Source organism: Balaenoptera borealis (genome assembly GCF_965194805.1).
Source record: "Balaenoptera borealis genome assembly, chromosome: 16".
NCBI lineage: Eukaryota > Metazoa > Chordata > Mammalia > Artiodactyla > Balaenopteridae > Balaenoptera > Balaenoptera borealis.
In genome coordinates, this window is record NC_138872.1 from 15,543,858 (window position 1) to 15,569,426 (window position 25,569).

Sequence of the window (25,569 nt, forward strand, 5' to 3'; positions counted from 1 at the left end):
GTGGAGGGAGGCCTACAGGCCAAATAGATTTCCCCCTTGCCAATAATTTGCTATGTGGTTTTGGGGAGTGGGATGGTCAGAATTCCAAGATGGCGCCCAAGATTTCTGCCCCCTGGAGTACACAACCTGTCTATTCCCTCCCCTTGAGTATGGGCAGGACCTCTAATTATGATGGATGTCACCCCCATGGTAAGGGCACATTGGGTAGCATAGGTGAAAGGATTTTGCAGATGTCATTAAGGTCCTGAATTAGTTGGTTTTTGAGTTAGTAAAAGGGGAGATTATCCTGGGTGGGCCAGGCTTAATCAGTTGAAGATATGTATAAGAGGGTCTGGGACCTTCCTGATGAGAGTGATGCCCTCCTGTTGGCCCTGAAGAAGCAAGCTGCCGTTGAGTTCTGCACCTACAAGGACGTGGATTTTGCCAACAACCATGTGAGCTTGGAAGAGGGCCCTGTGCCTCGGAGAGACTGCAGCCCTGGCTGACACCTTGATGACAGCCTTGGGAGCCCCTCATCAGAAGACCCAGCCAAGCTGTGTGTGGACTCCTGACCCATGGAAACTGTGGGACAGTAAGCCATGTTGTTTCAACCTGCAATGTTTGTGGTAATTAGTTACGGAACATGGAACATGAATGCAGGAAGGTCACTTGCCTCCTCTGGACCATCAAATTCCTCATCTGTACGTTGGAGGAAAATTGCAGTGTTTGGATCGTCTCTACAAGTGCCTCTGGAGTAACAATGGCAGCAACTAGCCTATATAAAGTGGTAAACTCTGGGCCACTGTTGAACGTACTTTCCATGTATTATCTTATTCTTCATGACATCTTACGAAACCAATCCTATTTTCCCCATTTACAGACGCGGAAGCTGAGGCACAGAGAGGTTAAGTGCCTTGAACTAGACAAACTCACCCACCTAGTACATACAGCTTGGCTGTCGTCTGAAATGTCACTGTTAGCTCTGCATTCCTTCATTTTAAGGTGACTTCTCTGAAAATACATACGAGTCACTAGTGTAGGAGAAGGCAATGTATGTATATACATATAGTGTACGTATATACAGCTCTTTCTCGACTTACAATGGGGCTATGTCCCGATAAACCCATCGTAAGTTGAAAATATCATAAGTTGAAAATGCATTTAATCCACCTAACCTACCAAACATCCTAGCTTAGCCTAGCCCAACTTAAATGCACTCAGAACACTTCTAGTAGCCTACAGTTGGGCAAAATCATCTAACACAAAGTCTATTTTATAATAAAGTGTTGAATCTCTCATGTAATTTATTGATACTGTACTGAAAGTGAGAAACAGAATGGTTGTCAGTGTATCAGCTATTCACCCTCACGATCACGTGGCTGACTGGGAACGGAGGTTCATTGCCGCTGCCCAGCATCAGGAGAGAAAATCTGACTGCATCTCGCCAGCCCGGAAAAAGATCCAAATTCAAAGTACGGTTTCTACTGAATGCGTATTGCTTTTGCACCGTCGCAAAGTGAAAAGATCGTAATTTGAACCATGGTAAGTTGGGGACCATCTGTATACGTCTACACCAGGACACAACCAGCCGAGCCCAGGATACTCCCACCCTGGATGAGGGGCTCTTGGTGTACTTCCGGACCCCAGCCAGGGTCGGGAGGAGGGTGCTTAGAACCAGATGGGGGCTTGGGGATGAGCTTGGCAGAGTGGGGCCCACTTCAGTGCCCTATAACCAGAGTGAGTCCATAGAGAACTTGGTCACAAGGCTCTGCCTTACCCCCCCGCCCCCATCCCAGAACTTCACCTGCCCCTCCCGTCCCCCCAGGAGGCGAACAGCCAGCCATAACAGGTGTTTACCACTTAAGCTCAGAAATCATTATTGTAGCACCGATGCCCGGCCCGCCTTTGTCCCTTGGAGTCTGGAACAGAGCCAGGTCTGCCTGGGGGGCCTTTTTGGGTGAATATGGTCAGGGCTGACGTTGCAAAACTTAGTATATATCATCTGACTGGTTTCGTTCCCCTTAAAGCTAATTCCTCTCTCCCTTGCCATCTTCACGGTCTGTGCCCACAGCTGTCAGAATCCTCCTCAGGGAGTAGGGGTCTGAGAATTGTACCCACACTGGTTATAATGACTTTCTACTTGAGGAAACAACTGAAAAGAAACAGAACAGAGAGAGAAACTCAAAGGTCAATGCTTAAACCGGAAGATTAGCTTTTTCCCAGTGGGGTCTCAGGCAGCATGAGAGCTGGTAAATTGGGAGATTTTTGGAATGGAGATTTTGACCTTATTCATAGTGAGAGTACACTATGTGCCCTACCCCATTCCCCCACCCTCCGCCCCTTGTAACATACACATTCTACCTACACGTAGCAGGGAATTAAGAGTATTAAAGAGTATTAAGTAGAAAGCTAAAAGAATCTCAGAGCCCCAGACTTAGCATTAAAAGTATAGGATTCAAATCAGGTGCTGCCATCAAGCTGCTCTCAGTTTCATGGACTTTCTCTCTCAGAGCCTCAGTTTCCCCATGTGTAAAATGAGGAGGAAATATGGACCACAGCAATGACTCTCAACCCTGTGGGGTTCTAATCCTGAGAGCTTGGAAGAGTTAAGATTATCTTTAAGGACCCTAACAGTTCTTCAAACTATAAATGAAAACTCAATTCTTGAGGGGAGAACAGTGCCATCTGCTGGTTTCACTTTGCACGTGCAAAATCCAAATACCTGCCAATGCAATGCCATGCAATTTGGTATTTATTGAGTGCCGACTCAGTGTTCAAGGCGTTGTAATGCACCTCCTAAGACACACCAGAATGAGCTCTTTTCCACATGAAGGTCACAGTCTAGAGGGGACAATTGACGCATATATAAAGCCCTTTGATCCAAGGTGGGCAGTACATGGTCCCAGTGGGATTCTATGGGAAAAAGGTGGAAAGCCTGGGGCCAGGGCCAGCTTCGTGGGCTTGTGACCTTGGCAGTCACACAAGGCCCTGTGCTTAGCAGGGCCCTGCCTTGATTTCATGCTGTGCTATCGCTGTCTTGAAATTCTTAATAATTTTTGAACAAGGGGCCATATATTTTCATTTTGCCCTGGGCCCTACAAATTATGTAGCCAGTCTTGCCTTGTGGAAATCTTGAAGAAGTTACTCTGTAGGCTGAGTTTGGAGAACAGGGCAGCAGTGGAGTAGAGGAAGAAACCTATTCTAGCAAAGGGACGGGGAGAGGGAGGGGAGTTTGATGTTAGATGGATTCAGGCTCATGGCAGGGAAGACCTCCAAGGACAGTCCAGCAGCTGGAACTCAGAAGACAGGCCAGGGTTGGAGCTCTGAGGCCACAGACTTTCAGATGGGTGCGTAGGTGGAACCAAGGGTCCTGGGGTGCCCTAAGGGGAGTGCAAAAAAAGACAGAGCTGCATGGCTGGGCCTGGGCTTTCAGGCCAACTAGGTCCTTGGCTTCTGGGACTTCTGCCTTGTGGAGTGGTAGAGGAAGTTCTTGAGGGCAGGGCTGGAAAGGCCCTTGAGCCCTAACTCCCCGTGTGATGTGCTATGAAACTCCTCTTAGCCTCTTTACAAGTGGCTTCCTGCTTCAACATCATCACGGGGCAGTGAGCTCAAACTCTCCTAGGGCAGGCACTCACGTCGAGGACATTTCCTATCAATTTGCTCTTTGCGTTCCTCAGCCAGGATCCACTCTCAGGGGCCATGACAGGCTTTGAACAAGCTTCTCTTTTCCCATCATCATGGGTTTCAGCTTGCTGATGACAGAGGACAGAACTTAGCCAAGACTTTGGGGAGCCTAAGAGCAAAAGCCCATTTCGCCCCCCTGGGAAATGTCAGCTTCTCCTTTTACACGGGGGTTTCCATGTTCTCGGGGAAGAGTGTCACAGGAAATGAACTTAGAGCTCAAAGGAAGACCCAGAAGGGTGAGAGCTCTCAACCCACATTTCAGACCAGTTCTCCCCATTCAGCAGTTCTCCCCATTCAGCACCCCCAGGGGCTGGTACAAGTAGCTGGCACCTCTGAGATCTGCCTCATTGTTCCAAAAGCCCGAGCCAGGACCCTCCCTGTAGAGAGTGGACTTGGCAGAGGGTGGGAAGGCTGGGCAGGGATGAATTTTGATTCGGTCCCTGGGCTCCAAGCAAAGAAGCTACTTTCTTGGCTGGCTTATCGCCCAGTCGATCCCAGGAGTTCTGCCTGGAGTGGTCCTCGGAAAGTTTTGTTCTGTGTCCTGTGGTTGCCCCTGGGCCTGGGGTGCAACTCTGCTTGAGGTGGAGGGATAGTTAGTAGGGTAACTTATCCCCAGAGGCAACAGGTGGTCCCCAGGGCAGGGACAGGGACTCAGGGATGCTGGCTGCTTCTGAATCCCCATTCCTCCTCCAGAAAGCGTCACAAATCTATCTGCTCCATCGCACGTGTGGTCCTTTCCTCTGTGTGTATGGGGGGCGAAGTACACTGGGGCACCTCCCTCTGTGTGGAGGTGGGTCATACAGATCAGACTCTGCCTTGGATAGGAGTTGATGCTGGCACAGCAGAGCAATCTCTGATCCTCAGGACTGCATTTTACTGGGCCTGTGAGAGAAATGCCTGGGTAGACAGTTAAGATGGCAAGACCTGACCACCACACCAGGGACCTAACCAGCCACCAAAGTTGTGGACCAGAGACCAAACAGCCCGCATGGGTACTGTGCCTGGCTCCAGCCATAGGAAGAATATGGAGGGTTAGGGCTTTGTATTGCAGGGTGAAACCCAGTACTCCAGGGCAGGGCCCTCGTGCTCCAGAAGGGACTCAGTGCTATGAGTGGGATCCAGGGTTCCACATTAAGACCTGGTGCATCAGGGCAAGCAGGCCATGCCTCAGGAGCCCATTGCCCCTTGCCCGGATGTGTGAAACTATGGATTTCCTCTTCTAGGGGAGACACAGCTGCCAGGAGGGGAAATGCTCTAGGCTTGGAATTTCACACACTTTTCAGAGTGTGTGAAACTGTATGCAAGACACATAGAGAGATGGAGAAAGACAAAGATGGAGGGCTAGGGATGCACAAATAAGAGAGATTTACAAAGTTACTGAGGGAGAGAGAGTGTGTGATTGATTTAGAGAGTGAACCAGAAACAAAGACAGGGAAAGCCACACTCCTGACTGGACACAAAGGGAGCGTCACTCAGGTCGTGTCTTCCTAGCTGGAAAAGGACGAGCGAGTGACCCGTGTTAGACCCACAGGGCCGGGTTTCTAGGCAAGAGGCTTCTGCTGCTCGGGCTGCAGCCTTCACTTCCGCAGCACAGGGCAGAGGGCAGGGCCCAGGACCCAGAAAACCGACCGGGGGTCAGGCCCAGCGTCCAGGCCGCGCCTACTACGTCTGGATGAAGAGGTGGAAGTTGGTGCGTGTAAACTCGTGATGGATGCTCTCCAGGAGCGCATCGGCGTCAGCGGCGGGCGCGGAGGCGCCCGCGGGCCCGGACCGCACGCTGTACTCGGGGGTGTAGGTGAAGGAGAAGGCGCTGGGGTAGAAGAGGCCGTCGGCGCGCACGAGGCTCACGGGCACCGTGATGGGTGTGCGCAGCCAGCGCCAGTCGCTGCCGAAGGCGGCTACGTCTGGTACCACGCACACTAGGGACCGCGGGCTCCTGGGGGTGGGGCATCGAGGTCAGGGCTGCAGTGATACTGATGGCACGCATCCCCCCACCCCTAACCTGCTCCGTTCCCTGGGACCCATAGGAGTCCCCCCCTCCTCATACCTGTACATGGTTTCGGCCTCCACTTCCCCGAACCAAACCTTGAGCCCCGCGTGGAGGTTTTCACCGTGGAGCTCCAGGGTTGCCACATCGCCCCCGCCACTCAGCTGGGGGAGGGTGAGACCAGGGGGTGTGGGAGAAGCGGTGGCCGAGAGCCCGCAGCCCTCCCTCACCTGCACTCCCACCCTCCAGCGCAGGTGGTATCCACGCCCGGCAGCGCCCGGCAGCGCCCCCCCAGCGGCCGATTCACCTCGAGGGTGCTGATGAGGGGCACCGGAGTGACAGGCTCCCGGGTACACGCCAGGCTGGTGCTGAAGGAGAATTCCACTGACTCGGTGCCGATGATGGTCCAGCAAGAGCTGTCGTTGAGCAGCGCCTTGTTCGCCTCCTTGGGGCAGGGGGAGGCCTGGGGGGAGATCCGAGGGGATGGGGCAGAAGCCGCGGCTGGCGGCTGGCAGCGCGTCCATCCAGCTCAGTGCAGAGGCTTCCGCGTTCCTAGCGTTCCGGTCCTCGGCTCTGCGGTTTACCTGCCGTGCGAGCTTGGACAAAATCCTTAAGTTCTCTCTTTGGAGTTAAATCAGCTCGCTGGACTAGCTGGTTTCTAAAGGTGTATTTGCTTAGAATTCTAGAATATCCCATTTTTTTAAACGTTGTGCAATTCTGTGCCCTAACATTCCAAAATTTTAAGATTCTTTGGGAGGGATTATTGCTCAATAATAATGTTATTTTCTACATGTTATGGTTTTCTCTCTTATGATAATATAATAGTTTATTTATATTTATAGTAATATATTATTACTATAATAATAATAGTAATTTCCCACAATTCTGTCTTAACATTCTACGATTCTAATAGTCTTTGCTCAATAATACTCAATACTATTACTTATTATTATTTTAATTTACATTCTACAATTTTATATCACAACATTCTATGACTTTAATATCCTTTGGGAAGTATTGCTCAATACCATTATCACTATTCTTTGTACATTCTCTGAGTCTGTGCTGATAGTCTACAATTCTAACATTCCACGGGAGGCAGTATTGCTCAGTAAGTAGCAGCCATGATGATGATGGTGACCTTACATTCTACGTTCTCCGCACTCTGACTTTCTGGGACGCCTTGGTGCTGATATTCTCTGCTTCTCACCTGAAACTGCACCACCTTCTCTGTGGCGAGACATAAGTAGGTGCCACCCCCTCCTGGAGGACCACCTGGAAACTGGAATGCACACTTGTGCAGCTGGGAGATGGGCTCATCCACGTCGAGGAGTGCACACTGCTTAGCTACTTTGCGGATGATCTACAGCAAAAGGGTGGGAGGAAGCGTGGCAGCAAGTTGCCTGGGTGCCCACAGGCTTCCCTTCCCTCTTTCTGCTACTTCGATAGCCAGGCAGGACACTGGCATATTCCCCCCACGCCAGCGCTTGACCTCCATCCAGCCCCACAAAGCACTGAGTATCCCAAGTGAGGATAGGTGTCATCATGCTTTGGGCTCTCACTCTCCAGCGCTGCACTTGTGGGTCACACCTTCTGTGTGGATCTGGGGGGACCCCTGCAGCTGTGCCCTCCCTTCCCATACCATCGGAGGCAGTGTGATGCCCGTGATCGTGCAGATCAGCTGCACCAGGGAGCCGTAGTGGACGTAGCCCTCTCGAGGCGGGAAGTCTCCTTGGGAACAGTGTTCATCAGCTGGGAGTAAAAAGAAGGAGGGAAGGAAGGAGGGATTCAGGGGTCCCAAGCTTCTGCCCCAAATTCCACCCTTCTTGCCTCTGACTCCACCTCACATTGCACATGGGTCTTATGGGCAAGGTTGGCACACAGGAAGGCAGCTAAGGCTGAAGATTCTCAGCCTGGAGATGTCATTTGTGGCCATCCTTGCGAATGTCTGCCCCCTGGGGTGGGGGTTGAGTTGAGGGAAGGGGTTGGACACTGGAGTCTGAATAGCTTGGATCAGTCACCAACTCACTGGGACCTTTGGCAAGTCTTTTTGTGTTTCTGAGCCTCGGTTCCATGGGGCAAATTTCCTTGAGGAGTTGTGATGAAGATTTAAAAAGGGAATGCATGTGAAGTGCCCAGCCCCAGGTCTTCTGGTGGGATTACCCAGGTGGAGAGTGAAGGCAGCCCACTGGCGTGCACTGGCCACGAAGTCCCCATCCTCCACAGAGAGGTAGCGCGTGGAGACCGTCTGGGAGCGCAGGCGGTTGAAGAGGGAGACCTTTGAGCCCGAGGATATGCACACTGTGAGGGGAGGTGGAATCAGTGCCCCTGCCTGGCTTGGTCCCTTGGACTTGCCAGGTAAGTTCCCATCCTCTGTCCCCTGAGCCAGTCTGGCTCAAATTCCCAGACACACTGGGCATTCATATGTCACTGCTATTTATCTAGCACCTGCTGTAATCCTGCTTCTGTACCTTTGTCTGGTTCTTTTTGCTGCCTGGGCATCCTTCAGTTCAATAAACAGAATTTTATCAAGTAGTTACTAAGTGCCTACTTGGTGGCTGGCACTGTGCTGGGTACTGGGTGCCAAAGGGTGAATTAGACCCAGTTTTGCTCTAGAGGAGTTCACAGTCTCAGAGGGGAGACAGGGAATAAATATAAATTTTCAATATGATATAGTGAGGGCTGGCTGGGTTAAGGAGGGCTTCTTGGAGGAGGTTATACTCTCAGCTGGGAAGCATGAAGTAGGTAGGAGTTGCTCAGGGGGCTGCATAAGCAAAGGCTGCGTGGTGTGAAACAGCAGTATATTTCTAGGGCTTGACATTGATCTCTTCCAGCCTTTTAACACAGACTCAGAGCAGCCACTTTGTTTTCTAATTGGATTTTGACCACCTGGGGAGAAAGCACTGGGTCATCGCCCTCTCTCCCCTGACAGTGCTAGGCATACTGTTGGTGCTCAATGTATACTTAACCCAAGTTCCTATGCATTGCATAATGATGATAGCTAAAGCTTATTGTGTTTCAGGTACTGTATTAAATGCTTAAAATGTGTTAGCCCTTTTGCTTCTCTTAACAACCCTCTGAGGTAGAAAATATTATCTCTATTCAAGAGAACAACTCCCTCTAGATCACACAGCTAGCCAGTGGCAGAGCCAGGATTGAAACCCAGGCCTCCTGGCTCCAGAATCTGCACTCAAAACCATCACACTGGGGCTTCCCTGGTGGCTGAGAATCTGCCTGCTAATGCAGGGGACACGGGTTCGAGTCCTGGTCTGGGAAGATCCCACATGCCGCGGAGCAACTGGGCCCGTGAGCCACAATTACTGAGCCTGCGCGTCTGGAGCTTGTGCCCCGCAGCAAGAGAGGCCGCGACAGTGAGAGGCCCACGCACTGCGATGAAGAGTGGCCCCCGCTCGCCGCAACTAGAGAAAGCCCTCACACAGAAACGAAGACCCAGCACAGCCCTAAATAAATAAATAAATAAATAATGCATTCAAGCTTTTAAAAAAAAACACAAACCATCACACTATACCACTTTACCCCTCCCTGGCCCTTTCCTGACACCAAGGGCCAGCCAGAGCACTGCCTGGATCTGAGACATTCTTCAAGGTTTTTAACAGACAGTAAGTAAGGTGTAGGGGTGGGAGCTGGGCTTCACAGTCACATTGACTCAAGTTCAGACCCTGGGTGGGCCACTTTCTAGCTCGGCAAACTTAGGCAAGTCACCTGTAAGGTGACAGGCCCAAATATTTCTTTTCCTCCTTCCTTCCTTCCTCCCTCCCTCCCTCTCTCTCTTTCTTTCTTTCTTTCTTCCTTTCTTTTCTGGCCACGCTGCATGGCATGTGGGATCTTAGTTCCCTGATCAGAGATTGTACCCGCGTGCCCTGCAGTGGAAGTGCCGAGTTTTAACCACTGGACCGTCAGGGAAGTCCCAGGCCCAGATATTTCTTAAATGAATGGATGAATGTTTCAAACCTCATTTTCGTCATCTACGACTCACCTAACAAGGTTGAGCGTCAAACAGGGTGTTGTATGTATCTACCTGCCAAGAAAGTCCCCCATCCCCTACTTCTCCCTTCCATCTTCCAGCGAGGGTAGCAGTGATGTTGTCATTGTCATTCAGGCTTTGTTTCCTCATATTTTCAAAGCCATCAGCCCTGGGACTTGTCACTTGGCAGCCAGGACAGTACTTATCTCAAACTGTCTCTTTGATCAGCTATGTGTGTCTCTCTCCTCTGCCAGGCTGTCCGTTCCTCCAGAACAGACACTTGCATATACATCAGGCACTGAATAAATATTTTTAACTGAATTTCCCCTGCCCTTTCATTATCACTTTTAATCTGTCTTTAGCTCAGCACCTACCGGCCATTTTGGGGAACCCCAAACTCAAGTCGGCCTCTGTCCCCTTTCCTCTGCTCTTGCCTCTCCAACTTTTCCCATTCCCCGACCTAAGCCACACCTACTCACCCAGACCCCGCCCCCTTCCGGCTCAGACTCCACCTCTCCCACCCTGACCCCACCCCTACAATCCAGGCATCTCCCCTTCCCCCCTCCCGAACCTAGCAGCTTCCAGACCTGGGGCACCTCCCCGTCCCGCCCAGCGGCCAGGCTCCACCCCGCTCACGGTCGGTGTTTTTCAGCGACTGCTTCTTCTGCGAGGGCTTGGAGATGACCTTGATGAGGCGGCTGTGGAAAGTGCCCAGCTCCCGCCCCCCTCGGAGCACTAGCCGCAGCACCAGCCGGAAGTGCTTCCTCTTGTCTGCGTCCGAGATGTACAAGGTCTTGGCGCAACCGAATTCCTACAGGGTTGGCGGAGATGGGATCGTCTCACCCCAGCCCTAAGTCCCTGGATGAACTGACTTTCCCCCGTTATCTGACGTCCGCCCCGTCGGACGTGACATGAAGCTGCACGTCCAAGCTCTTGGGCTCACCCTCAAGGCAGAATCCCGTTCTCTCAGCATCCCCACCTATCTTTTGGCTTCTGCAGGGGAGTAAAGGAGCCCCCCCGCACCAAAGAGAGAGGCAAGGATGGGAGCAAGAATCGAACCCCCTTCCCATGCGCTCTCACCCTGGAGTCCGGCTGCTCTTCGAAATTCAGCTTCTGCGTCTCGGCGGCGCTGCCGGACGCGCCGTCCAGTCCCATGTAACCGCAGACGACGGGCCCGGTCTCCCCTGCCTGGTGGGCTGGAAAGGGACGCGAGCGGGCTCTGGGACTCAAGTGTCAGGCAAGCTTAGTTCTCGCCGCCAGAGGGCGCGTTGAGACTGCGACTGAGAACCGCCCCGCTCCCGAGCCCTACTGAGGGTCGCCTTACAGAGGGAGGCGCCCGGCATCCCTGGAGTCCGCCCTCACCTTGGCCCTGCACTGGCTTCACCCTCCATCCGGGACCTGCGAGGTAGACACAGGGCGGGGGGCAGAAGAACCTGCGGAGACATGTAAGCGCTGGACTCGTGTATCCATCTCCACTTGACTGTCCTGTAGGCGTCTCAAAGGTAGCAAAGACCCGACAGAATCCTTGATTCCCCCCCCACCACACCTTTCTCACCGCTCTCCCCAGGCTTCTCCATGACTGTGAACCCCATTAACACCCGAATCTTTCTTTCTTTCACATTCCTCATTCAATCCATCGGTAAGTCCTATCCACTCCCTTTAAAACATATCCAGAATCCACTGACTTCTCACCACCTCCACCTTAGTTCCTACTGCCATCACTTTTTGCCTGGACCTCTGCATCAGCCTTCCAACTGGTCTCTCTGCTTCCACTCCTACCCCCTTCAACGTGTTTTTCACACAGCAGCCAGAATGTGTTTGTTTTAAATTTTTTTTAGAGTATGTTACTCATCTTCTTAAAATCCTCCAGTGGTTTAAATTCAAAGTCCTCACATGATCTGGTCCCTGCTTACCTCTCCAACTTTACTTCCTGCAATGCCCACCTCTTTCTCTAATCCCAGCCACTCTGACTTCTTTTGTCCTGGAACAGGCCAAGCTAGTACTGTGTCAAGGTCTTTGTGTTTTCTGTTCCTTCTAATTGGAACACGCTTCCCCGCGATCTTCTCATGTCTGGCTCCATTTTCACATTCAAGTCTTAGTTCAGATGTCACCTTCTTAAAAGGCCTTTCTACCACCTTGACCTTGCTAGCTAAAGTACATCCCCGCTCCTCAGTTTCTATCATCTTACCTTGTTCTATTTCCCTTCTAGCTCTCATCACAATCTGGAAGCCTCTTGTTTACTGATTTGTGAGGAGTTTATTGTCTGTCTCTCCCACACTAGAGTGAAGATGCCAGGAGGGCAGGGACCATAGCTGTCTTGTTCAACTGTATGCCCGGTGCCCAGCAGTACCAGAGAGCCTGACACATGATAAGCACTCAGTAGGTCGTTGTGGAATGAAAGAATGAACGAATGGGTGAATGGGGACTAGAGATTCACAGGGAGGTTCTGCTATAAACCAAAGTCAGGGCTGATGGTGGCTGAAGGAAAAGGCCCCTGATTGGCCAATAGCTGAGCCCTGAGTCCTCTCCAGGTTCTAAAAGACACTAAAAAGGGAGGGGCACATAGAGCAGAATGTCGGGTCGCAGGGACCTTGGAGGGCCACTGAGGGACCTACCGCTTCTCATTTCCGTATGATTTCTGGGCCACCTTGGCGTGCAGGATCCACACGGTCTGCTCGCACTGTTGCTGTAGGCACTGGCGCACACCTTCCCTCAGGACCGCAGCGGGCTCTGGGGATGACCTGGGAGTGGGGACAGGCCGGCCGCCCGCAGCAGGGAGCGTCAAGGGGCGAGGTGGCATAGCGCCCGAAGGGGGCAGGTGGAATGCAATGAATGGGTTGAAGGGACCGTTCTAGGTCTGCCCCCTCGGGGTCAAAGAGAAGAAGCCTTAGGCAAGGGAGGGGACTTGGGTGCAAGCTGTGGGCTAAATATTTGGGTTGCGTGGTGCTCACTGAGGTCTGCCTGGAGCCCACCCGGGACCACCCAGGCGCCATTCCGCAGGTCTGGCTCCACGCCCATTGCAGCCTGGAGCACTGGGGAGAGGCCTCAGAGGCACAAAGGCCCCGCTTGTGCCCGTCTTGTGACGGAGGCAGAGTTTGTGAGGGCGCCTGGCTTCCCTACACCCTGGGGGGACCCACCCCGGTGCAGTCTTGATGGGGGGGAGCTTTTGCTGGACCCCTGGACCAGAGTGCTCTCTTGCCTACCTGCAGATGCCTGGAAAAATGGACGGCCCCCCAAACTGTGTGCCCAGGATCCTGGGGGAATATTTTCGTCTTTTCCGGGTTAAAGCAACACTCTCAACCCCCTTTCTCCCAAGAGAAGGCGCCTGTTGCTGTCTTAGCTTTCCTTCTCCTGATTTCAGGGCCTCCATCGGCCCTGTGGAGTGGGCCAGTAAGAGCCTAGGGGTCTGGTGGCGTCTCCGCCTGGGAGTTTTGATGAGGGTGATGGGCCCAAGACCTAAGTAATTGCAGAGACCGTGGAAAGGCGTCGGTGATGGCAGAATTTGAGGGACCACCAGGTGGGGCCTGGGAAGAGCAATGAACCCTGAGGCTGCCCTTCTGAACCCTTTACCCTCTTCGCAGGATCAGAGTGCGAGGCCTCTCCCCACCTCTGGAGGGGGCGGCGGGGGACAAGAGCCTGGCCGCGCCCTCGGTAGCGGAGCCAAGCAGCCGGCGGCCGAGCCAGGCCCCGCTCCGCCCCTTGGGGCTCTCCCCGGGGAAGGGCCTCGGCGGCTTCCAAAGCATTCCAGCTGCGGAGAGCGTAGCCGCCCAGCCTCCAACTGTAGCCCGATTCCGGCCCCGCAGCAGGCGTCTGCAGCTCAGGGGTGGCGGAGCAGGGGGCGCCGCGCTGGCCCCGCCCCAGCCCTCGGAGGAAGGGGGGTCGCTCCCTACCAGTGGGAGGGGTCGCGGCCCGCGTTCCCCCTCCCCACCTGCCAGCCCCCGGGTTAAATGCGGCCGCCGCCTCCGCTCGCTCCAGCTGCCTGGCCATCCGCATCTTGGGCACGCTGCCCGCGCCGTTACCTGGTCCAACTGCCCGGGAGGCTCCGCCCGTCGGCTCCGCTCTGCGGCCGCGCCTCCGAGCTGTCCGGCAGGCTCAGGTGAGTCAGAGGGCCTGGGTGCGCTGAGGGGTCTGCGGGGAGCAGGCATCCAGCCAGACCTGGCGACCGTATTTAAGCGCGGCTGCACCGCCTACGATGCCCCCGTCCGACCTGCCGTGCCCTTTCCCACCTATGTAGGGTCCTTTCCAAATTGAGGCCCCACCAGCACGGCCGCCAAAATGCAGAGGGGGCACTTTTTCCCTGACCTCCTCCCTCCAGGAACCTCCCCCCCCCCGGGTCCCCACCTCCCACCGCCGCTCCCCGGAACGTCCTCAAAGTGTTTATTCTTCAGCCAACTCTTGAGGAATTATTCGCAGACCTCTCCTCCCTCAAGAGTCCACTTTTCCCACCCTAAGGGCATTTCTTCTTAAAGCAATGATTAACCGCCTCAGAGGCGCTCCGGGTTCTAGTGTCAGCCTTATCACCTTGCCACGTTGCTGTGTGACCTGGGCAAGACATTACCCTCTCTGGTCCTGGTTCCTTCCTCTGTAGAATGAGGGGTTGGAAAGGTGATGAACTTTGAGGCAGGCGCTATTTCGACTTTCTAGGGTTGGGTGGAGGTGGGGTGCAAGGCGAGATGTTGGCTCAGGCCAAGAGCAGGATAAGGGGAAACTTAATCAAGGTTTTGGGGCTCAGAGGCTTCTGCAGGTAGGAACGGATGGGAGGCAGCGAAGGCCCCTTGTGCCTTTACCCTCATACTCCCCAGGGGTGCTCGCCTGCCTAGACTGTGGCCCAAGCTGGAGAAGGCATTCCACACCCTCCCACCTCCAGCTGGCACATCTGGCTTAGTCACCCTCCCACGATGGGTCCTGTCAGAGGGATTTTTGTTCCTCTACCAGGCCTGAAAGGCGAAGACGGTGAGGATCCAGGACGGGAAGGGCGCCTGTCGCTCTCTCCAGGCACCCGACCTTGCTCAGAATAGGACCATTCACGGAATTGGGGAGGGGGGCGGGGCTGCGGTTGGATTAGGGGCAGCTGGCCACCTCTGCCAAGAAACAGAAACAGAAAAATGGCTAACACAGCTTCAGCAGGGGGTGCGGGGGTGGGGGGGGATAGGGACCCCAGGGAGCGAATGGAAGGAAAAGAGGTGACGCCTAGGGGCCAGGTTGCCAGACAGCTCAGAAGGGAGAAGGGGAGCCAGGAGTCCTAGGTTCCTTTGCAGCTCGGCGGGCCACCTTCTTGGGCCTCACTTTTCCCATCTGTACAATGGGAGTCCTTCATGATTCTCAAGGGGCGTCGCCAAGGGCCGCGGGAGAGTGAGCGCTCACCTGCCCCCACAGGGTCCATGGCTGCGCTCCGAGGCCCGGGCCGGCTCGCGTCCTGGGCGCATCCAATGCCACTGTCCCCGGAACCCTGTGCACTTCTGCTCTTTGGCCCTAGCGCCGGATATATTTTGCCCGGGCCTTATCGCCAAGGCCCTGGGGCTCCCAGCCCCCTATTTGCTTTGGGCAGGGGCACCTGCTGGGCAGATGTGGGCTTCCCACGGCCACCTAGCCAACACAGACAGACGCGCGAAGGCGCCCCCTGGCGGTCTCTCCTGAGAGCTGGCGGGAAGGGGCGGCGCCAAGTCGCGACTTCATCTGCGTGGAGGGTTTAGGCCAACGCGATGCAGGCCTGCATTGGGGCGGTGCCTGTTTGGCTGTGGGGTGGGTGGGTGGGCGGGTGGGCGGGAGGACAGTCACACAGAGGCGCCTTGTGTGCAGAGAGGAGGGGGCGCGGTGCGGAATGGTTTCCCTCTGCAAAGGTTCACGCGGGCTGGTTCTCGGAACCCCCCAGGCGTAGGATTACATCCTGGTACAGCCACTTTCTTGCCGCGCGACTTTGGGTACTAGGGCTGAAGTTTTCTGAGCCTGTTTCCTCATCTTTGCAATGGGAACAACAACAGCCTTAGACCCATAGAATTGTCGAGAGGGTTCAAAGAATGCCACGATGCGTGAAAAACGTTTAACATCGTGGCTGGCATTAAGGAAAGGCTTTTCCTTTTTATTTTATTTTATTTTTAATATTTATTTATATATTTAGCTGTACCGGGTCTTAGTTGTGGCATTCAGGATCTAGTTCCCTGACCAGGGATCAGACCCGGGCCCCCTGAATTGGGAGCACGGAGTCTTACCCACTGGACCACCAGGGAAGTCCCAAGGCTTTTCCTTTTTAAATTCTGTATCTTTTAAATCTACTTTCTATTTATTTATTATTCTGCAGTTCTGCAAAGCGGAATTCCTTGTGTTTCCAGCAATCTCACCGTGATGAAATTTTTTTATTACGAAAAATTTCAACATACGCAAAACTAGAGAGATTAGTAAAATAAACCCATGACCCTCCTCCCCCTCAAAATGCCCATCACCTAGAATAAGAGCTCTGTAAATTCTATTGCTTTGCTATTTTCCTTCCTCCCTTCAGGCTCTGATACCTCTGTTCTCTGTTCCCCGAGGGCAATGAGGGGGCTTCTATGTTCGCTGCTGCCCATGTTGCTACTCCTTCTCCAGCCCTGGGAAACCCAGCTCCAGTTCGCAGGTGAGCCAGAGCCCAGCCCTCAGAAGCAGGGGGAGGGGCGCAAAAGCAGGTTCTCCATCTGCAGCCAACTGCCTGCTGGGGAGAGAAAAACAAGAGCTTTGGAACCATAGGGGTTGGGTTCGAGTTCACAGCTTCAACTCTCTGGGCCTCAGTTTTCCCATCTGTAGGATGTGGCTTGGAGGTACCCAAGTTGGGCTCATGCAGAACTGTCCAGTTGGCGTTTAATTTTTAAAAGTTAATTGAAAAAAACCAGGAGATTTCACATAAAAACCCCAATTTCGGACTTCTCTTGAAAAGCCCAAAGATCTGCCAACATGGGGTCCTCACGGCTGCAAGGCAACGTTTGTCTGGAGCTGCCCACTTTATGAGCTATACGGGCTCTCTGGGTCCTCCGTCCTAACCCAACACATTCACTCATTTATTTATGTTGCCTGCCTAGCTCCTGTAGGCATTTGAGTTTGCGACGTCCCCTCGCCCTCCTCCCAAATGGATAACACCTCCTCAGTATAGCCCTCAGAACTGTAGGATAGAGATTTGGTGCAGTCTCCCAGCCCAGGCCCTCCTCAAATGCTGGGTGAGTGGATGGAGCTAACCTGCATTTGCTAGGCGCTGTTACACCGGGAGAGCACCATTCCGCCCTGGGTTTCTGTGGGGTTCTCCCAGGAGGTGAGGCTTGGCTAACCTAGGAAAGTCCTCCCTGATCTCCTCGCAGGTCCCAGGTGCCGTACTGGGCCCCTGGATTTGGTGTTCGTGATTGACAGCTCGCGCAGTGTGCGCCCCTTCGAGTTCCAGACGATGCGGCAGTTCCTGGTGGGCCTCCTCCGCAGCTTGGACGTGGGGCCCAACGCCACGCGCGTCGGCGTGATCCAGTATTCGAGTCAAGTGCAGAGCGTCTTCCCGCTCGGAACCTTCTCACGTCGCGAGGATATGGAGCGCGCCATCCGCGCTCTAGTGCCACTGGCGCAGGGCACCATGACCGGGCTGGCAATCCAGTACACCATGAACGTGGCCTTCAGTGTGGCCGAGGGCGCGCGCCCGCCGGAGGCGCGCGTGCCTCGCGTCGCTGTCATCGTGACCGACGGGCGGCCCCAGGATCGCGTGGCCGAAGTGGCGGCGCAGGCGCGCGCCCGCGGCATCGAGATCTACGCCGTGGGGGTTCAGCGCGCAGACGTGGCCTCCCTGCGCGCCATGGCGTCTCCCCCGCTGGACGAGCACGTCTTCCTCGTCGAGTCCTTCGACCGTATCCAGGAGTTTGGCCTTCAGTTCCAGCGCCGGCTGTGTCGTGAGTGAGGGGAACGCTGGAGCGAGACTGGAACTCTCCAACCGCTCCGATTCCCATTCCCACCACAGTGAATCCCATTCCCCTCCCGGCTGGCCCCGCCCACGCCATCTTTAGCCCCGCCCAACAGGCCGTGGAGTTGCCCTGGCCTATCGCGGGTTGTGTGGAATTCCAGCTCTAACCATTTTTGCTCAAGGCTTCGCCCACAAGGAGCAACGTTTCGCGTGCCCGCGTACCTTGATGGACTGTTGTGGTTTACCACAGGCTTAACGTCTAACTCCAAAACCGCCTCTCTACACAAGAAGCACCACCCCTCAAGGCTGAGAGCCGTAGCCCACTCCGGAGTCAAGCCCCGCCCACTTGGGGATGACCCCTCCCACTCTCGTTTTAACTCCTCCCACAATGCTGCAAGATCTGTTCTCGTCACACCTTGAGTTATGCCGCTTACCTTGATTTAGCATCTCTCTTCTTCCTCTACTTTACACCTTGTAGTCCTCCCTTATCCCACTGACACCTCTGGCCCGGTGCTCCGGTCTTCCGAGCCTATTCGCAGGGGCCACTGAGGCCCTATACTTTCCCTAAGCCCTTCCACCTGGATTGGCCCCTCTCAAACGAGCCATATTCCATCTAAAGACATCCTTGAGCATGGGGTCTGCTCTGACCGCACTCAGCTCTCTCCTGTTGGAGGGTTCTCCCCATCTGTCCCCTGCTGATTCTACTCTTGTATGTCCTCAGGAAAGGACCTGTGTGCTGAGGGGGGACACGGCTGCCAGCACCAATGTGTCAGCTCCCCCGGCACGTTCCACTGTGCCTGCAACCCCGGCTACCGGCTAGCAGCAGATGACAAGAGCTGTTTGGGTGAGAGCTACCCCCACCCTTCAGTCTCACGGCTCCTGAGCCTTCTGTGGCTCCCCATTGGCCTAGCATCAGTACAATGAGTCTGGAAGGGCCTTTGGAGGTCAAAGTCCAGCTCCCTCACTTTACAGGTCTAGGAAAGGGAAGGTGTTGCTTGGGGTCACACAAGTCCTTGGTGGGACCAGGGCTAGAAATCTTGACCTCACAGAGGTCATACAGTTAATACAGTTAAGTGTATTTTCTGTAGCCTTCTCTCCCCCCTCTTTCAGGCTCATCTCCCACCTGGCTCCAAAACAGCTCCCAAACTTGTGTGATTTCACAGGCATATCCTTACTGTTTCTGTTACTTGACAGAGTTGGGGTCTCCATACATCCCCTTCATTCCCCACCCTCATATACGCTGCTCATTCCAGCTTCTGCATCTCAGTTCTTTCCGGGCTGCTCACCTGGGCTGCTCTTGCCACTCCTCTTTGCACCTGCAGATCTCTCAAGGCCTGGTTCTTCATTTTTGCTTTCTGAAAAGCTATGACACACACTGCCTTGCTTATACAGTTGGGGTTTTCCCCCCTGTGTATATATGTCCAATCCTTTGATCATAACGGCAGCTGCCATTTACTGTATGCCAGGTTAGCATCAGACATTAAGCTAGGAGTGTTACATGCATCATCTCTCAACCTCACAACATTCTGGAAAAAGAGGTCCTGTGTTTCCAATAACCCAGATGTCAGCTGGGGTCTTCTTGTTTCTGGGGCTTAGAAAAGGCTGGCGTGAAGCCCCATTTGATGACCTGTGAACATTCAAAACCCTTCCCAAGATCTCTGGGAATTCCCCAAGTGCTTACATTCTGTGGTCACCTCTAGCTCTGAGCTTCTGCTGAATTCAATTTATGGGTCCTCGTGCAGTTTCTCAATCCACGCATGCTGTTCTTGTCCTGTGCATGTAAATCAGCCTCTTCCTTGGTTGACACACTTGTGCACACAAGGGCATGTGTGTGTATATGTTAAGTCGTGCATACATCTATTTTACTAAAGATGGGGGGTGGACAGAGGTGTGACTTACATCTAAGTGAAGTCAAACATACACACAGAAAAAGAAACACCCATTATGTATAATTGAACATTAGGCACCCTTGATCCTGAAAATCCTCAGTCACCCCACTATAGGGGATTTTCCATTGGCAAACTCAACCCACAGTAACTCATCTCCACACCATCTCTCTTGTTCTTTTTTTCCTCTCTCCACTCCCCATCTCTTTTCTAGGAACCCCACATTCTCACACTTTTATGCAGGGCATCTCATCTCTCTCCAGCCCCTATTCCCCAGCTCAGCTCTAGGCCATATTTGCACATCGAAACCATGAAGATACTCAGCGGGGCAATAGTTCACCCTCCTCAGAAGGCAGTTGTAAATAGCAATTGTTCTCTTCCATTATATCCCCATTTTGCAGATGGGGAAATAGAGGCTCAGACAGGTAAAGTGGCAGAGCCTCACTAACTCTGGTCCTCCTCTGTGAGTTAGTGAACATCTTGAGGGCAGGGGTCCTGTCTTCTACAACTGTGGGTTCCCATTCTTATGCGTGGCTCAGTCATGGGCCCACTGGGATACATCTGGGGCTTGAATTGGGAGGGCCGCTTGGCTCAGTAGGAAGGGGGCCTTTGCTTGGAGAAATCGCAGATGCCTGGGTACCACCCCAGACTAATTAAGTCAGGATTTTGGGGGGTTGGGGTCCAGGCATAGGTATTTTTAGAAAGCTCCCCAGGTGGTTGTGCTGTCAGGGCTGAGAAGGGCAGCCCCAGGGCATAGCCTGACCTCACCTCTTCCTCAGCCCTCGACCTGTGCACTGAAGGGACCCATGGCTGTGAGCATCACTGCGTCAGCTCCCCGGGCTTCTATTTCTGTCGCTGCCGAGCTGGCTTTGTACTCCAGCAGGACCAGAGGAGCTGCAGGGGTGAGCGAACCCCCCGATTAGCACCTGGACCAAGGTCTCTGATGGCTCCAGTCAGAAGTGACATCTTGCTGTCTCTTCCTTCCCACCAGCCATTGACCACTGCAGCTTTGGGAACCACAGCTGCCAGCATGAGTGTGTTAGCACCTTTGGTGGGCCACGGTGCCGCTGCAGAGGGGGCTACAACTTGCTGCCCGACGGCAGGAGCTGTCAGGGTGAGGAGGGGTCTCCTGCATTTGTGCAGAGGGACGAGGGATCTTAGCTGGTGGAGTCCACCCTGACTCGTTCTGTCTTGTCTCTCCTTTAAGCCCAGGACCTTTGCAATGGCGTAGACCATGGGTGCGAGTTCCAGTGCGTGAGTGAGGGCTTCTCCTACCGCTGCCTGTGCCCTGAGCGGTGGCAGCTCCAGGCAGATGGCAAGAGCTGCAGCCGTGAGTTATGGGTGGGAGGGGGTTCTGTCTGCCTCTGACCCACTGCCCACATTCTGAGTATCCTTGACTCTGTCCTGTCCTTGCTGTGGCCCAAGAATGTGGTATGAGTGTGTGTGTGTGTGTGCTGGTGGTGGTGGAGTTGGAGGCTGTGCCATGCCCTGCCTCCATGTCTTTCTCCTCAATCTTCTACCCTGCTGCCAAGGTTAATTTCAAAAATACATATTTGATCACATTTCTCCCTTGCTCGAAAGCCTTCTGTGGCTCACCAGTGCTTACAAAATAAAGATCAAATGCCTTACCCCTGAGTTTTTCAAATGGCGGGTGTAACCACAGTGGATACACAAATAGTGGGTGTAACCACAGTGGATACACAAATGCTGGGTGTAACCACAGTAGATAACAAAATCAAATTAGTGGGTTAAAAACTAGAATTTTTTTTAAAAAAGAGAGAAAATAGAGTTTACTGCATGGATGTAGAAAGAGTAAGTATTGTTTCACGAAACTTAATTTTAATTATATGTGAGTATAAGTGAATCATGATGTATTGTTACATTATTATTATTAATTATTATTATTATTTTTTTACTGTGGGTTGTGGTCAAATTTTTGAAACCACCGGCTTAGGTCATTATAATCTAGCTTGAGCCAACCCCATCAGCCTATCTCCTGCCAAACTTGAACATTTGAGCCATACTGGCCTGCCCATTCCCAAACGTATCCAGGGCTCCCGGCTTCCATGCCTCTACACACATTGCCCCCAACATCTAGAATGTCCCTTCCTGCCTTGGAGAACTCCTACTCATCCCTGAAGATCAAATCACATGTCACCACCTCCATGCAGCCTTCCTCACTAACTCCAGGAAGAATGAGTTACTCCTGCCTTGCTCCCTGCAAGCCCCTCTATTCAAGCACTTTCCTTGATGGTAGCAAATGGTATGTCTCACTGCTCTGCTCTATCCTGATATCCTATGGATCAGGATTATGTTTCATTTATTGGCGAACCTCCTTCAGGGCCTAGCAAGGTCCCTGTCTCAGAACAGGGGAGGCGATCTTGTAGAGTGATTAGGAGCTTGGGTTTTGGGGTCAGACAGACCTGGCTTCAAATCCTGGCTCAGCCACTACTAGTGGTGGAATCCAGAGCAAATAAATGACTTTATCCTTCAGAATCTCAGATTCTTAGAAAATGGGGATAATACCCAAAGTTATTGGGAGAATTGAGAAAAAATATATAAAGCACCTAGCCCAGTGCCTGGTACATGGTAAGCTGTCAAATAGTAATGTTTTTGTTTTTATTTATTATTGTTAGTAGTGGTAAAGTGTTTAGAATTCTGTCCGATACATAGTAGATGATCAATAAATGGTAGCTATTGTGATGATGATGATGATTAAAAAGATGCTTTTAGCAGATTGCCTGGCTTGTGCTAAGCACTTAATAAATGGCAAAGATTATAATGATGCCGCTGATGATAATAATAATTATTATTATTTAGCACAGTGCCTGGCATAGGAAGGACTTCACACATAATATCTGTTATATAATAAATGTTTGCGAGTGAATGAGTGAGCAGGTGGCCGTTGCCAGCCAAGGATCTGATCCCTTAACCCCAGCTCTTCTCCTCGGGTGGGTGTAGGGTGCCGGGAAGGCCACGTGGACCTGGTTCTGCTCGTCGATGGCTCCAAGAGCGTGCGTCCGCAGAACTTCGAGCTGGTGAAGCGCTTCGTGAACCAGATCGTGGACTTCCTGGACGTGTCCCCAGAAGGCACGCGCGTGGGGCTGGTGCAGTTCTCCAGCCGCGTGCGCACCGAGTTCCCACTGGGCCGCTACGGCACGGCGGCCGAGGTGAAGCAGGCGGTCCTGGCTGTGGAGTATATGGAGCGCGGCACCATGACCGGGCTTGCGCTGCGCCACATGGTGGAGCACAGCTTTTCAGAGGCGCAGGGCGCGCGGCCCCGGGCGCTCAACGTGCCCCGCGTGGGCCTGGTCTTCACCGACGGCCGCTCCCAGGATGACGTCTCAGTGTGGGCGGCGCGCGCCAAGGAGGAAGGTGGGCTTGGCGCGGGCCGCGCTGGATTGAGGTTGGGTTGGATGCGGGGAGGCGGCTTTCCTGAGGCCTAGAGTGCCCCCTGCGTCCCTCGACCCTGCAGGCATCGTCATGTACGCCGTGGGCGTAGGCAAAGCGGTGGAGGAGGAGCTGCGAGAGATCGCCTCGGAGCCAGCCGAGCTGCACGTGTCCTACTCCCCCGACTTCAGTACCATGACGCACCTGTTGGAGAACCTCAAAGGCAGCATCTGCCCGGGTGAGCACATCGGTCTCCGGACCCCTCCCTTTCCCTCACTGCCCACCCTCCGAGATCTCCCGGTCCTATTCATTCCCTCCCCACTTCGTTGAGTGACAGCCAGGGGATGGGCTCGCTGCACAGAGCCTCGTTACTCAAAGTGTTGTCCGTGGACCGGAGGCAGGGCTGTCACCTAGTGGTTTGTTAAAACTACAGCATTTCCAGCGCTCTCCAGACCTACCGAATACAGTTTTGCACTTTGACGAGACCCTCAGGGGATTAGAATTATGTTAAAGTGCAAGAAGCACTGGACTAAACTACCTGTTCCCCAAATTAGTGGGCGTTCAGAATAATTTGGGGGGAATTTTTTCAAAGGCACACCCAACTCAGCACTCGTAAGGGGAGCCACATCATAAGCCCTTTACCTGGTTGGAATTCAACTTTACAGACCTGGCAAAGTGGCAGGACTGGGTGTGTTTCAGGTACACAAAGATGTGTATTAAGTATATATATTTAATATATATTTATTTCCTTGATTTCCCCATCTGCAAAGTTAGGAGCCTTTCTGGAACTGTTGTCAATATCATTGATAAACATGACATACAGACTGAGATATAACTTTTAAATCATAACAGCAACTCTGTACTGAAGGCCAAGTGCCAGGCATTGTACTGTAATATTAAAAATGGCACACATTTACAGAATTCAGTGAATCTAATATACCACCCGTTGTAAGATTCATTATTTTCTATACTGCTAAGAAAAAAAGGATGCCGAATTTAATTGTAAGGCAACTATTTTGATTTCAGAGATGTTGAAATGTATGAGGAAATAGACTTGGATCAGTGGGTCTTTTAAAAAAATATTTATTTATTTTATTTTTTATTTTTGGCTGCGTGGGGCTCATGGGATCTTTTGTTGCAGCACACAAGCTCTGTAGTTGTGGCACACGGGCTTAGTCTCCCTGCTGCCCTGCGACATGTGGGATCTTAGTTCCCCCACCAGGGATCTAACCCCGTGTCCCCTGCGTTGGGAGGGGGATTCTTAACCGCTGGACCACCAGGGAAGCCCCCTGGATCAGTGGTTCTTAAACATTAGTGTGCATCAGACTCACCTGGAGGGTTTGTTAAAACACAAATTGTTGGCTCCAACCCCAGAGTTTCTGATTCAGTAGGTCTGGGGTGGAATCTGATCATTTGCATTTCTAATAACTTCCTAGGCGATGCTGCTGGTCCAGGGACCACACTTGGAGAACCATTGGCCTAGTTGAAATACCCTATAAAGTGTTTCCTTGCGTCAGGAAATGCTCTAGATCTGCACCCTCCAATAAGGTAGCCACTAGCTACATACGCCCATTTAAATTAAGTTACATTAAATTAAATAATTTAGTTCCTCAGGTGCACTAGCCACATTTCAAGTGTTAAATAACCACCTGTGTCTTGTGGCTGCCACACTGGACAAGGCAGATGCAGAACATTTCCATCACTACATAAAGTTTCATTTGGACAGTGCTGCTGTGGACTCTTGCTACTCAAAGTGTGGTCCACAGACCAGCAGCATCAACATCACTTGGGAGTTTATTAGAAATGCAGTGTCTCAGCCCCTTCCCTGTTAAGAACAAGAATCTATATTTTAACAAGATCTGGTGATTCCAATGAGCATCAAGGTTTGAGAAACCTTCTGAGATGTGTACACACATACACACACGAAAATCACTGAATCCTGAGCACCGCCGGACGAATGGGTGTTCTCATTGTATCCATTTTTACAGATAAGGAAACTAAGGCTTAGAAAGGTTGAGGGGGGGTTTCCAATATCTCACAGCTACCTAGCTGGTACTCATCCCAGGTCTGTCTGAATCCCAAACCCGAACACTCAGCCGTAGGCCGGGTGGAGGGATATCGGAGAGCCTCAGCCAGGGCTGGTTGGTCCTCCTCCAGCTTCTCACTCCCCCACTCTCTGTGCCCGGCTGCCAGAGGAGGGCATCAGCGCGGGGACAGAGCTTCGGAGCCCCTGCGAGTGCGAAAGTCTTGTGGAGTTCCAGGGCCGCACGCTGGAGGCGCTCGAGAGTCTGTCGCAGAATCATATCCTTTGGGTCCCGGGGCACGGGCTGGAGGGGAGAAGGGACCCCCCGCGACCCCCGGCGGCTTCCTTAACCACTCACTGGCCCAGCTGACGGCGCGCCTGGAGGATCTGGAGAACCAACTGGCCACCCAGAAGTGAGGGCCGCGGGTGGCCCGGACCCGGGCAAAAGGGGCGGCCCCGCGGACTGGGCCCCCCTCGTGCGCCGTCCGGGCGCTGGGGCCGGGCAGAACCTGGGTCCCCCAGGCTTGGGCTGTTGGAGAGGAGGCGCTGGCGGGCTCCCAGCGCTGCGCTCGAGCTGGCTTCGCCTGGACTAGAAGCCGGACTGCGGGGGATCGTGGGAGGGGATGTGGGGGACACGTGCTGCGCTCAGTTCTTTGTAGGATTTCTTTTTTTGTTTTCTTTTTCTTACAAAAAAAAAAGAAAAGAAAAAATCTGGTTTCCACGGGGTCGGTG

General features: G+C 53.1%; 2 protein-coding genes across 4 annotated transcripts; one reads left to right on the forward strand and one right to left on the reverse strand.

The window, feature by feature from the left end:
• Positions 1-5,325: 5,325 nt before the first annotated feature.
• Positions 5,326-13,388, reverse strand: RBPJL (recombination signal binding protein for immunoglobulin kappa J region like; the record flags this gene model as incomplete). The annotated part of the gene is made up of 11 exons (XM_082361759.1): positions 13,206-13,388; positions 12,251-12,376; positions 10,998-11,068; positions 10,716-10,831; positions 10,272-10,446; positions 7,814-7,951; positions 7,293-7,402; positions 6,861-7,013; positions 5,958-6,113; positions 5,711-5,814; positions 5,326-5,599 (listed from the first exon to the last, which is right to left on the reverse strand). The coding sequence occupies exons 1-11, from the start codon at positions 13,376-13,378 to the stop codon at positions 5,326-5,328; spliced, it is 1,596 nt and encodes a 531-aa protein (XP_082217885.1). The 5' UTR covers positions 13,379-13,388.
• On the forward strand, positions 10,824-25,558 carry MATN4 (matrilin 4). 3 transcript variants are annotated; one of them, XM_082361734.1, is made up of 11 exons: positions 10,824-11,080; positions 16,163-16,245; positions 16,958-17,527; positions 18,260-18,382; positions 20,204-20,326; positions 20,416-20,538; positions 20,632-20,754; positions 22,386-22,799; positions 22,900-23,052; positions 25,008-25,114; positions 25,195-25,558. In XM_082361734.1, coding segments are annotated over exons 1-11 (1,881 nt in total). In that variant the 5' UTR covers positions 10,824-11,078; the 3' UTR covers positions 25,255-25,558. The 3 variants fall into 3 exon arrangements, with proteins under 3 accessions (XP_082217860.1, XP_082217859.1, XP_082217861.1); XM_082361733.1 differs by lacking the exon at positions 10,824-11,080 and adding an exon at positions 13,397-13,731; XM_082361735.1 differs by lacking the exon at positions 10,824-11,080 and adding an exon at positions 13,604-13,731 and having other exon boundaries at positions 16,132-16,245.
• Positions 25,559-25,569: the final 11 nt, after the last annotated feature.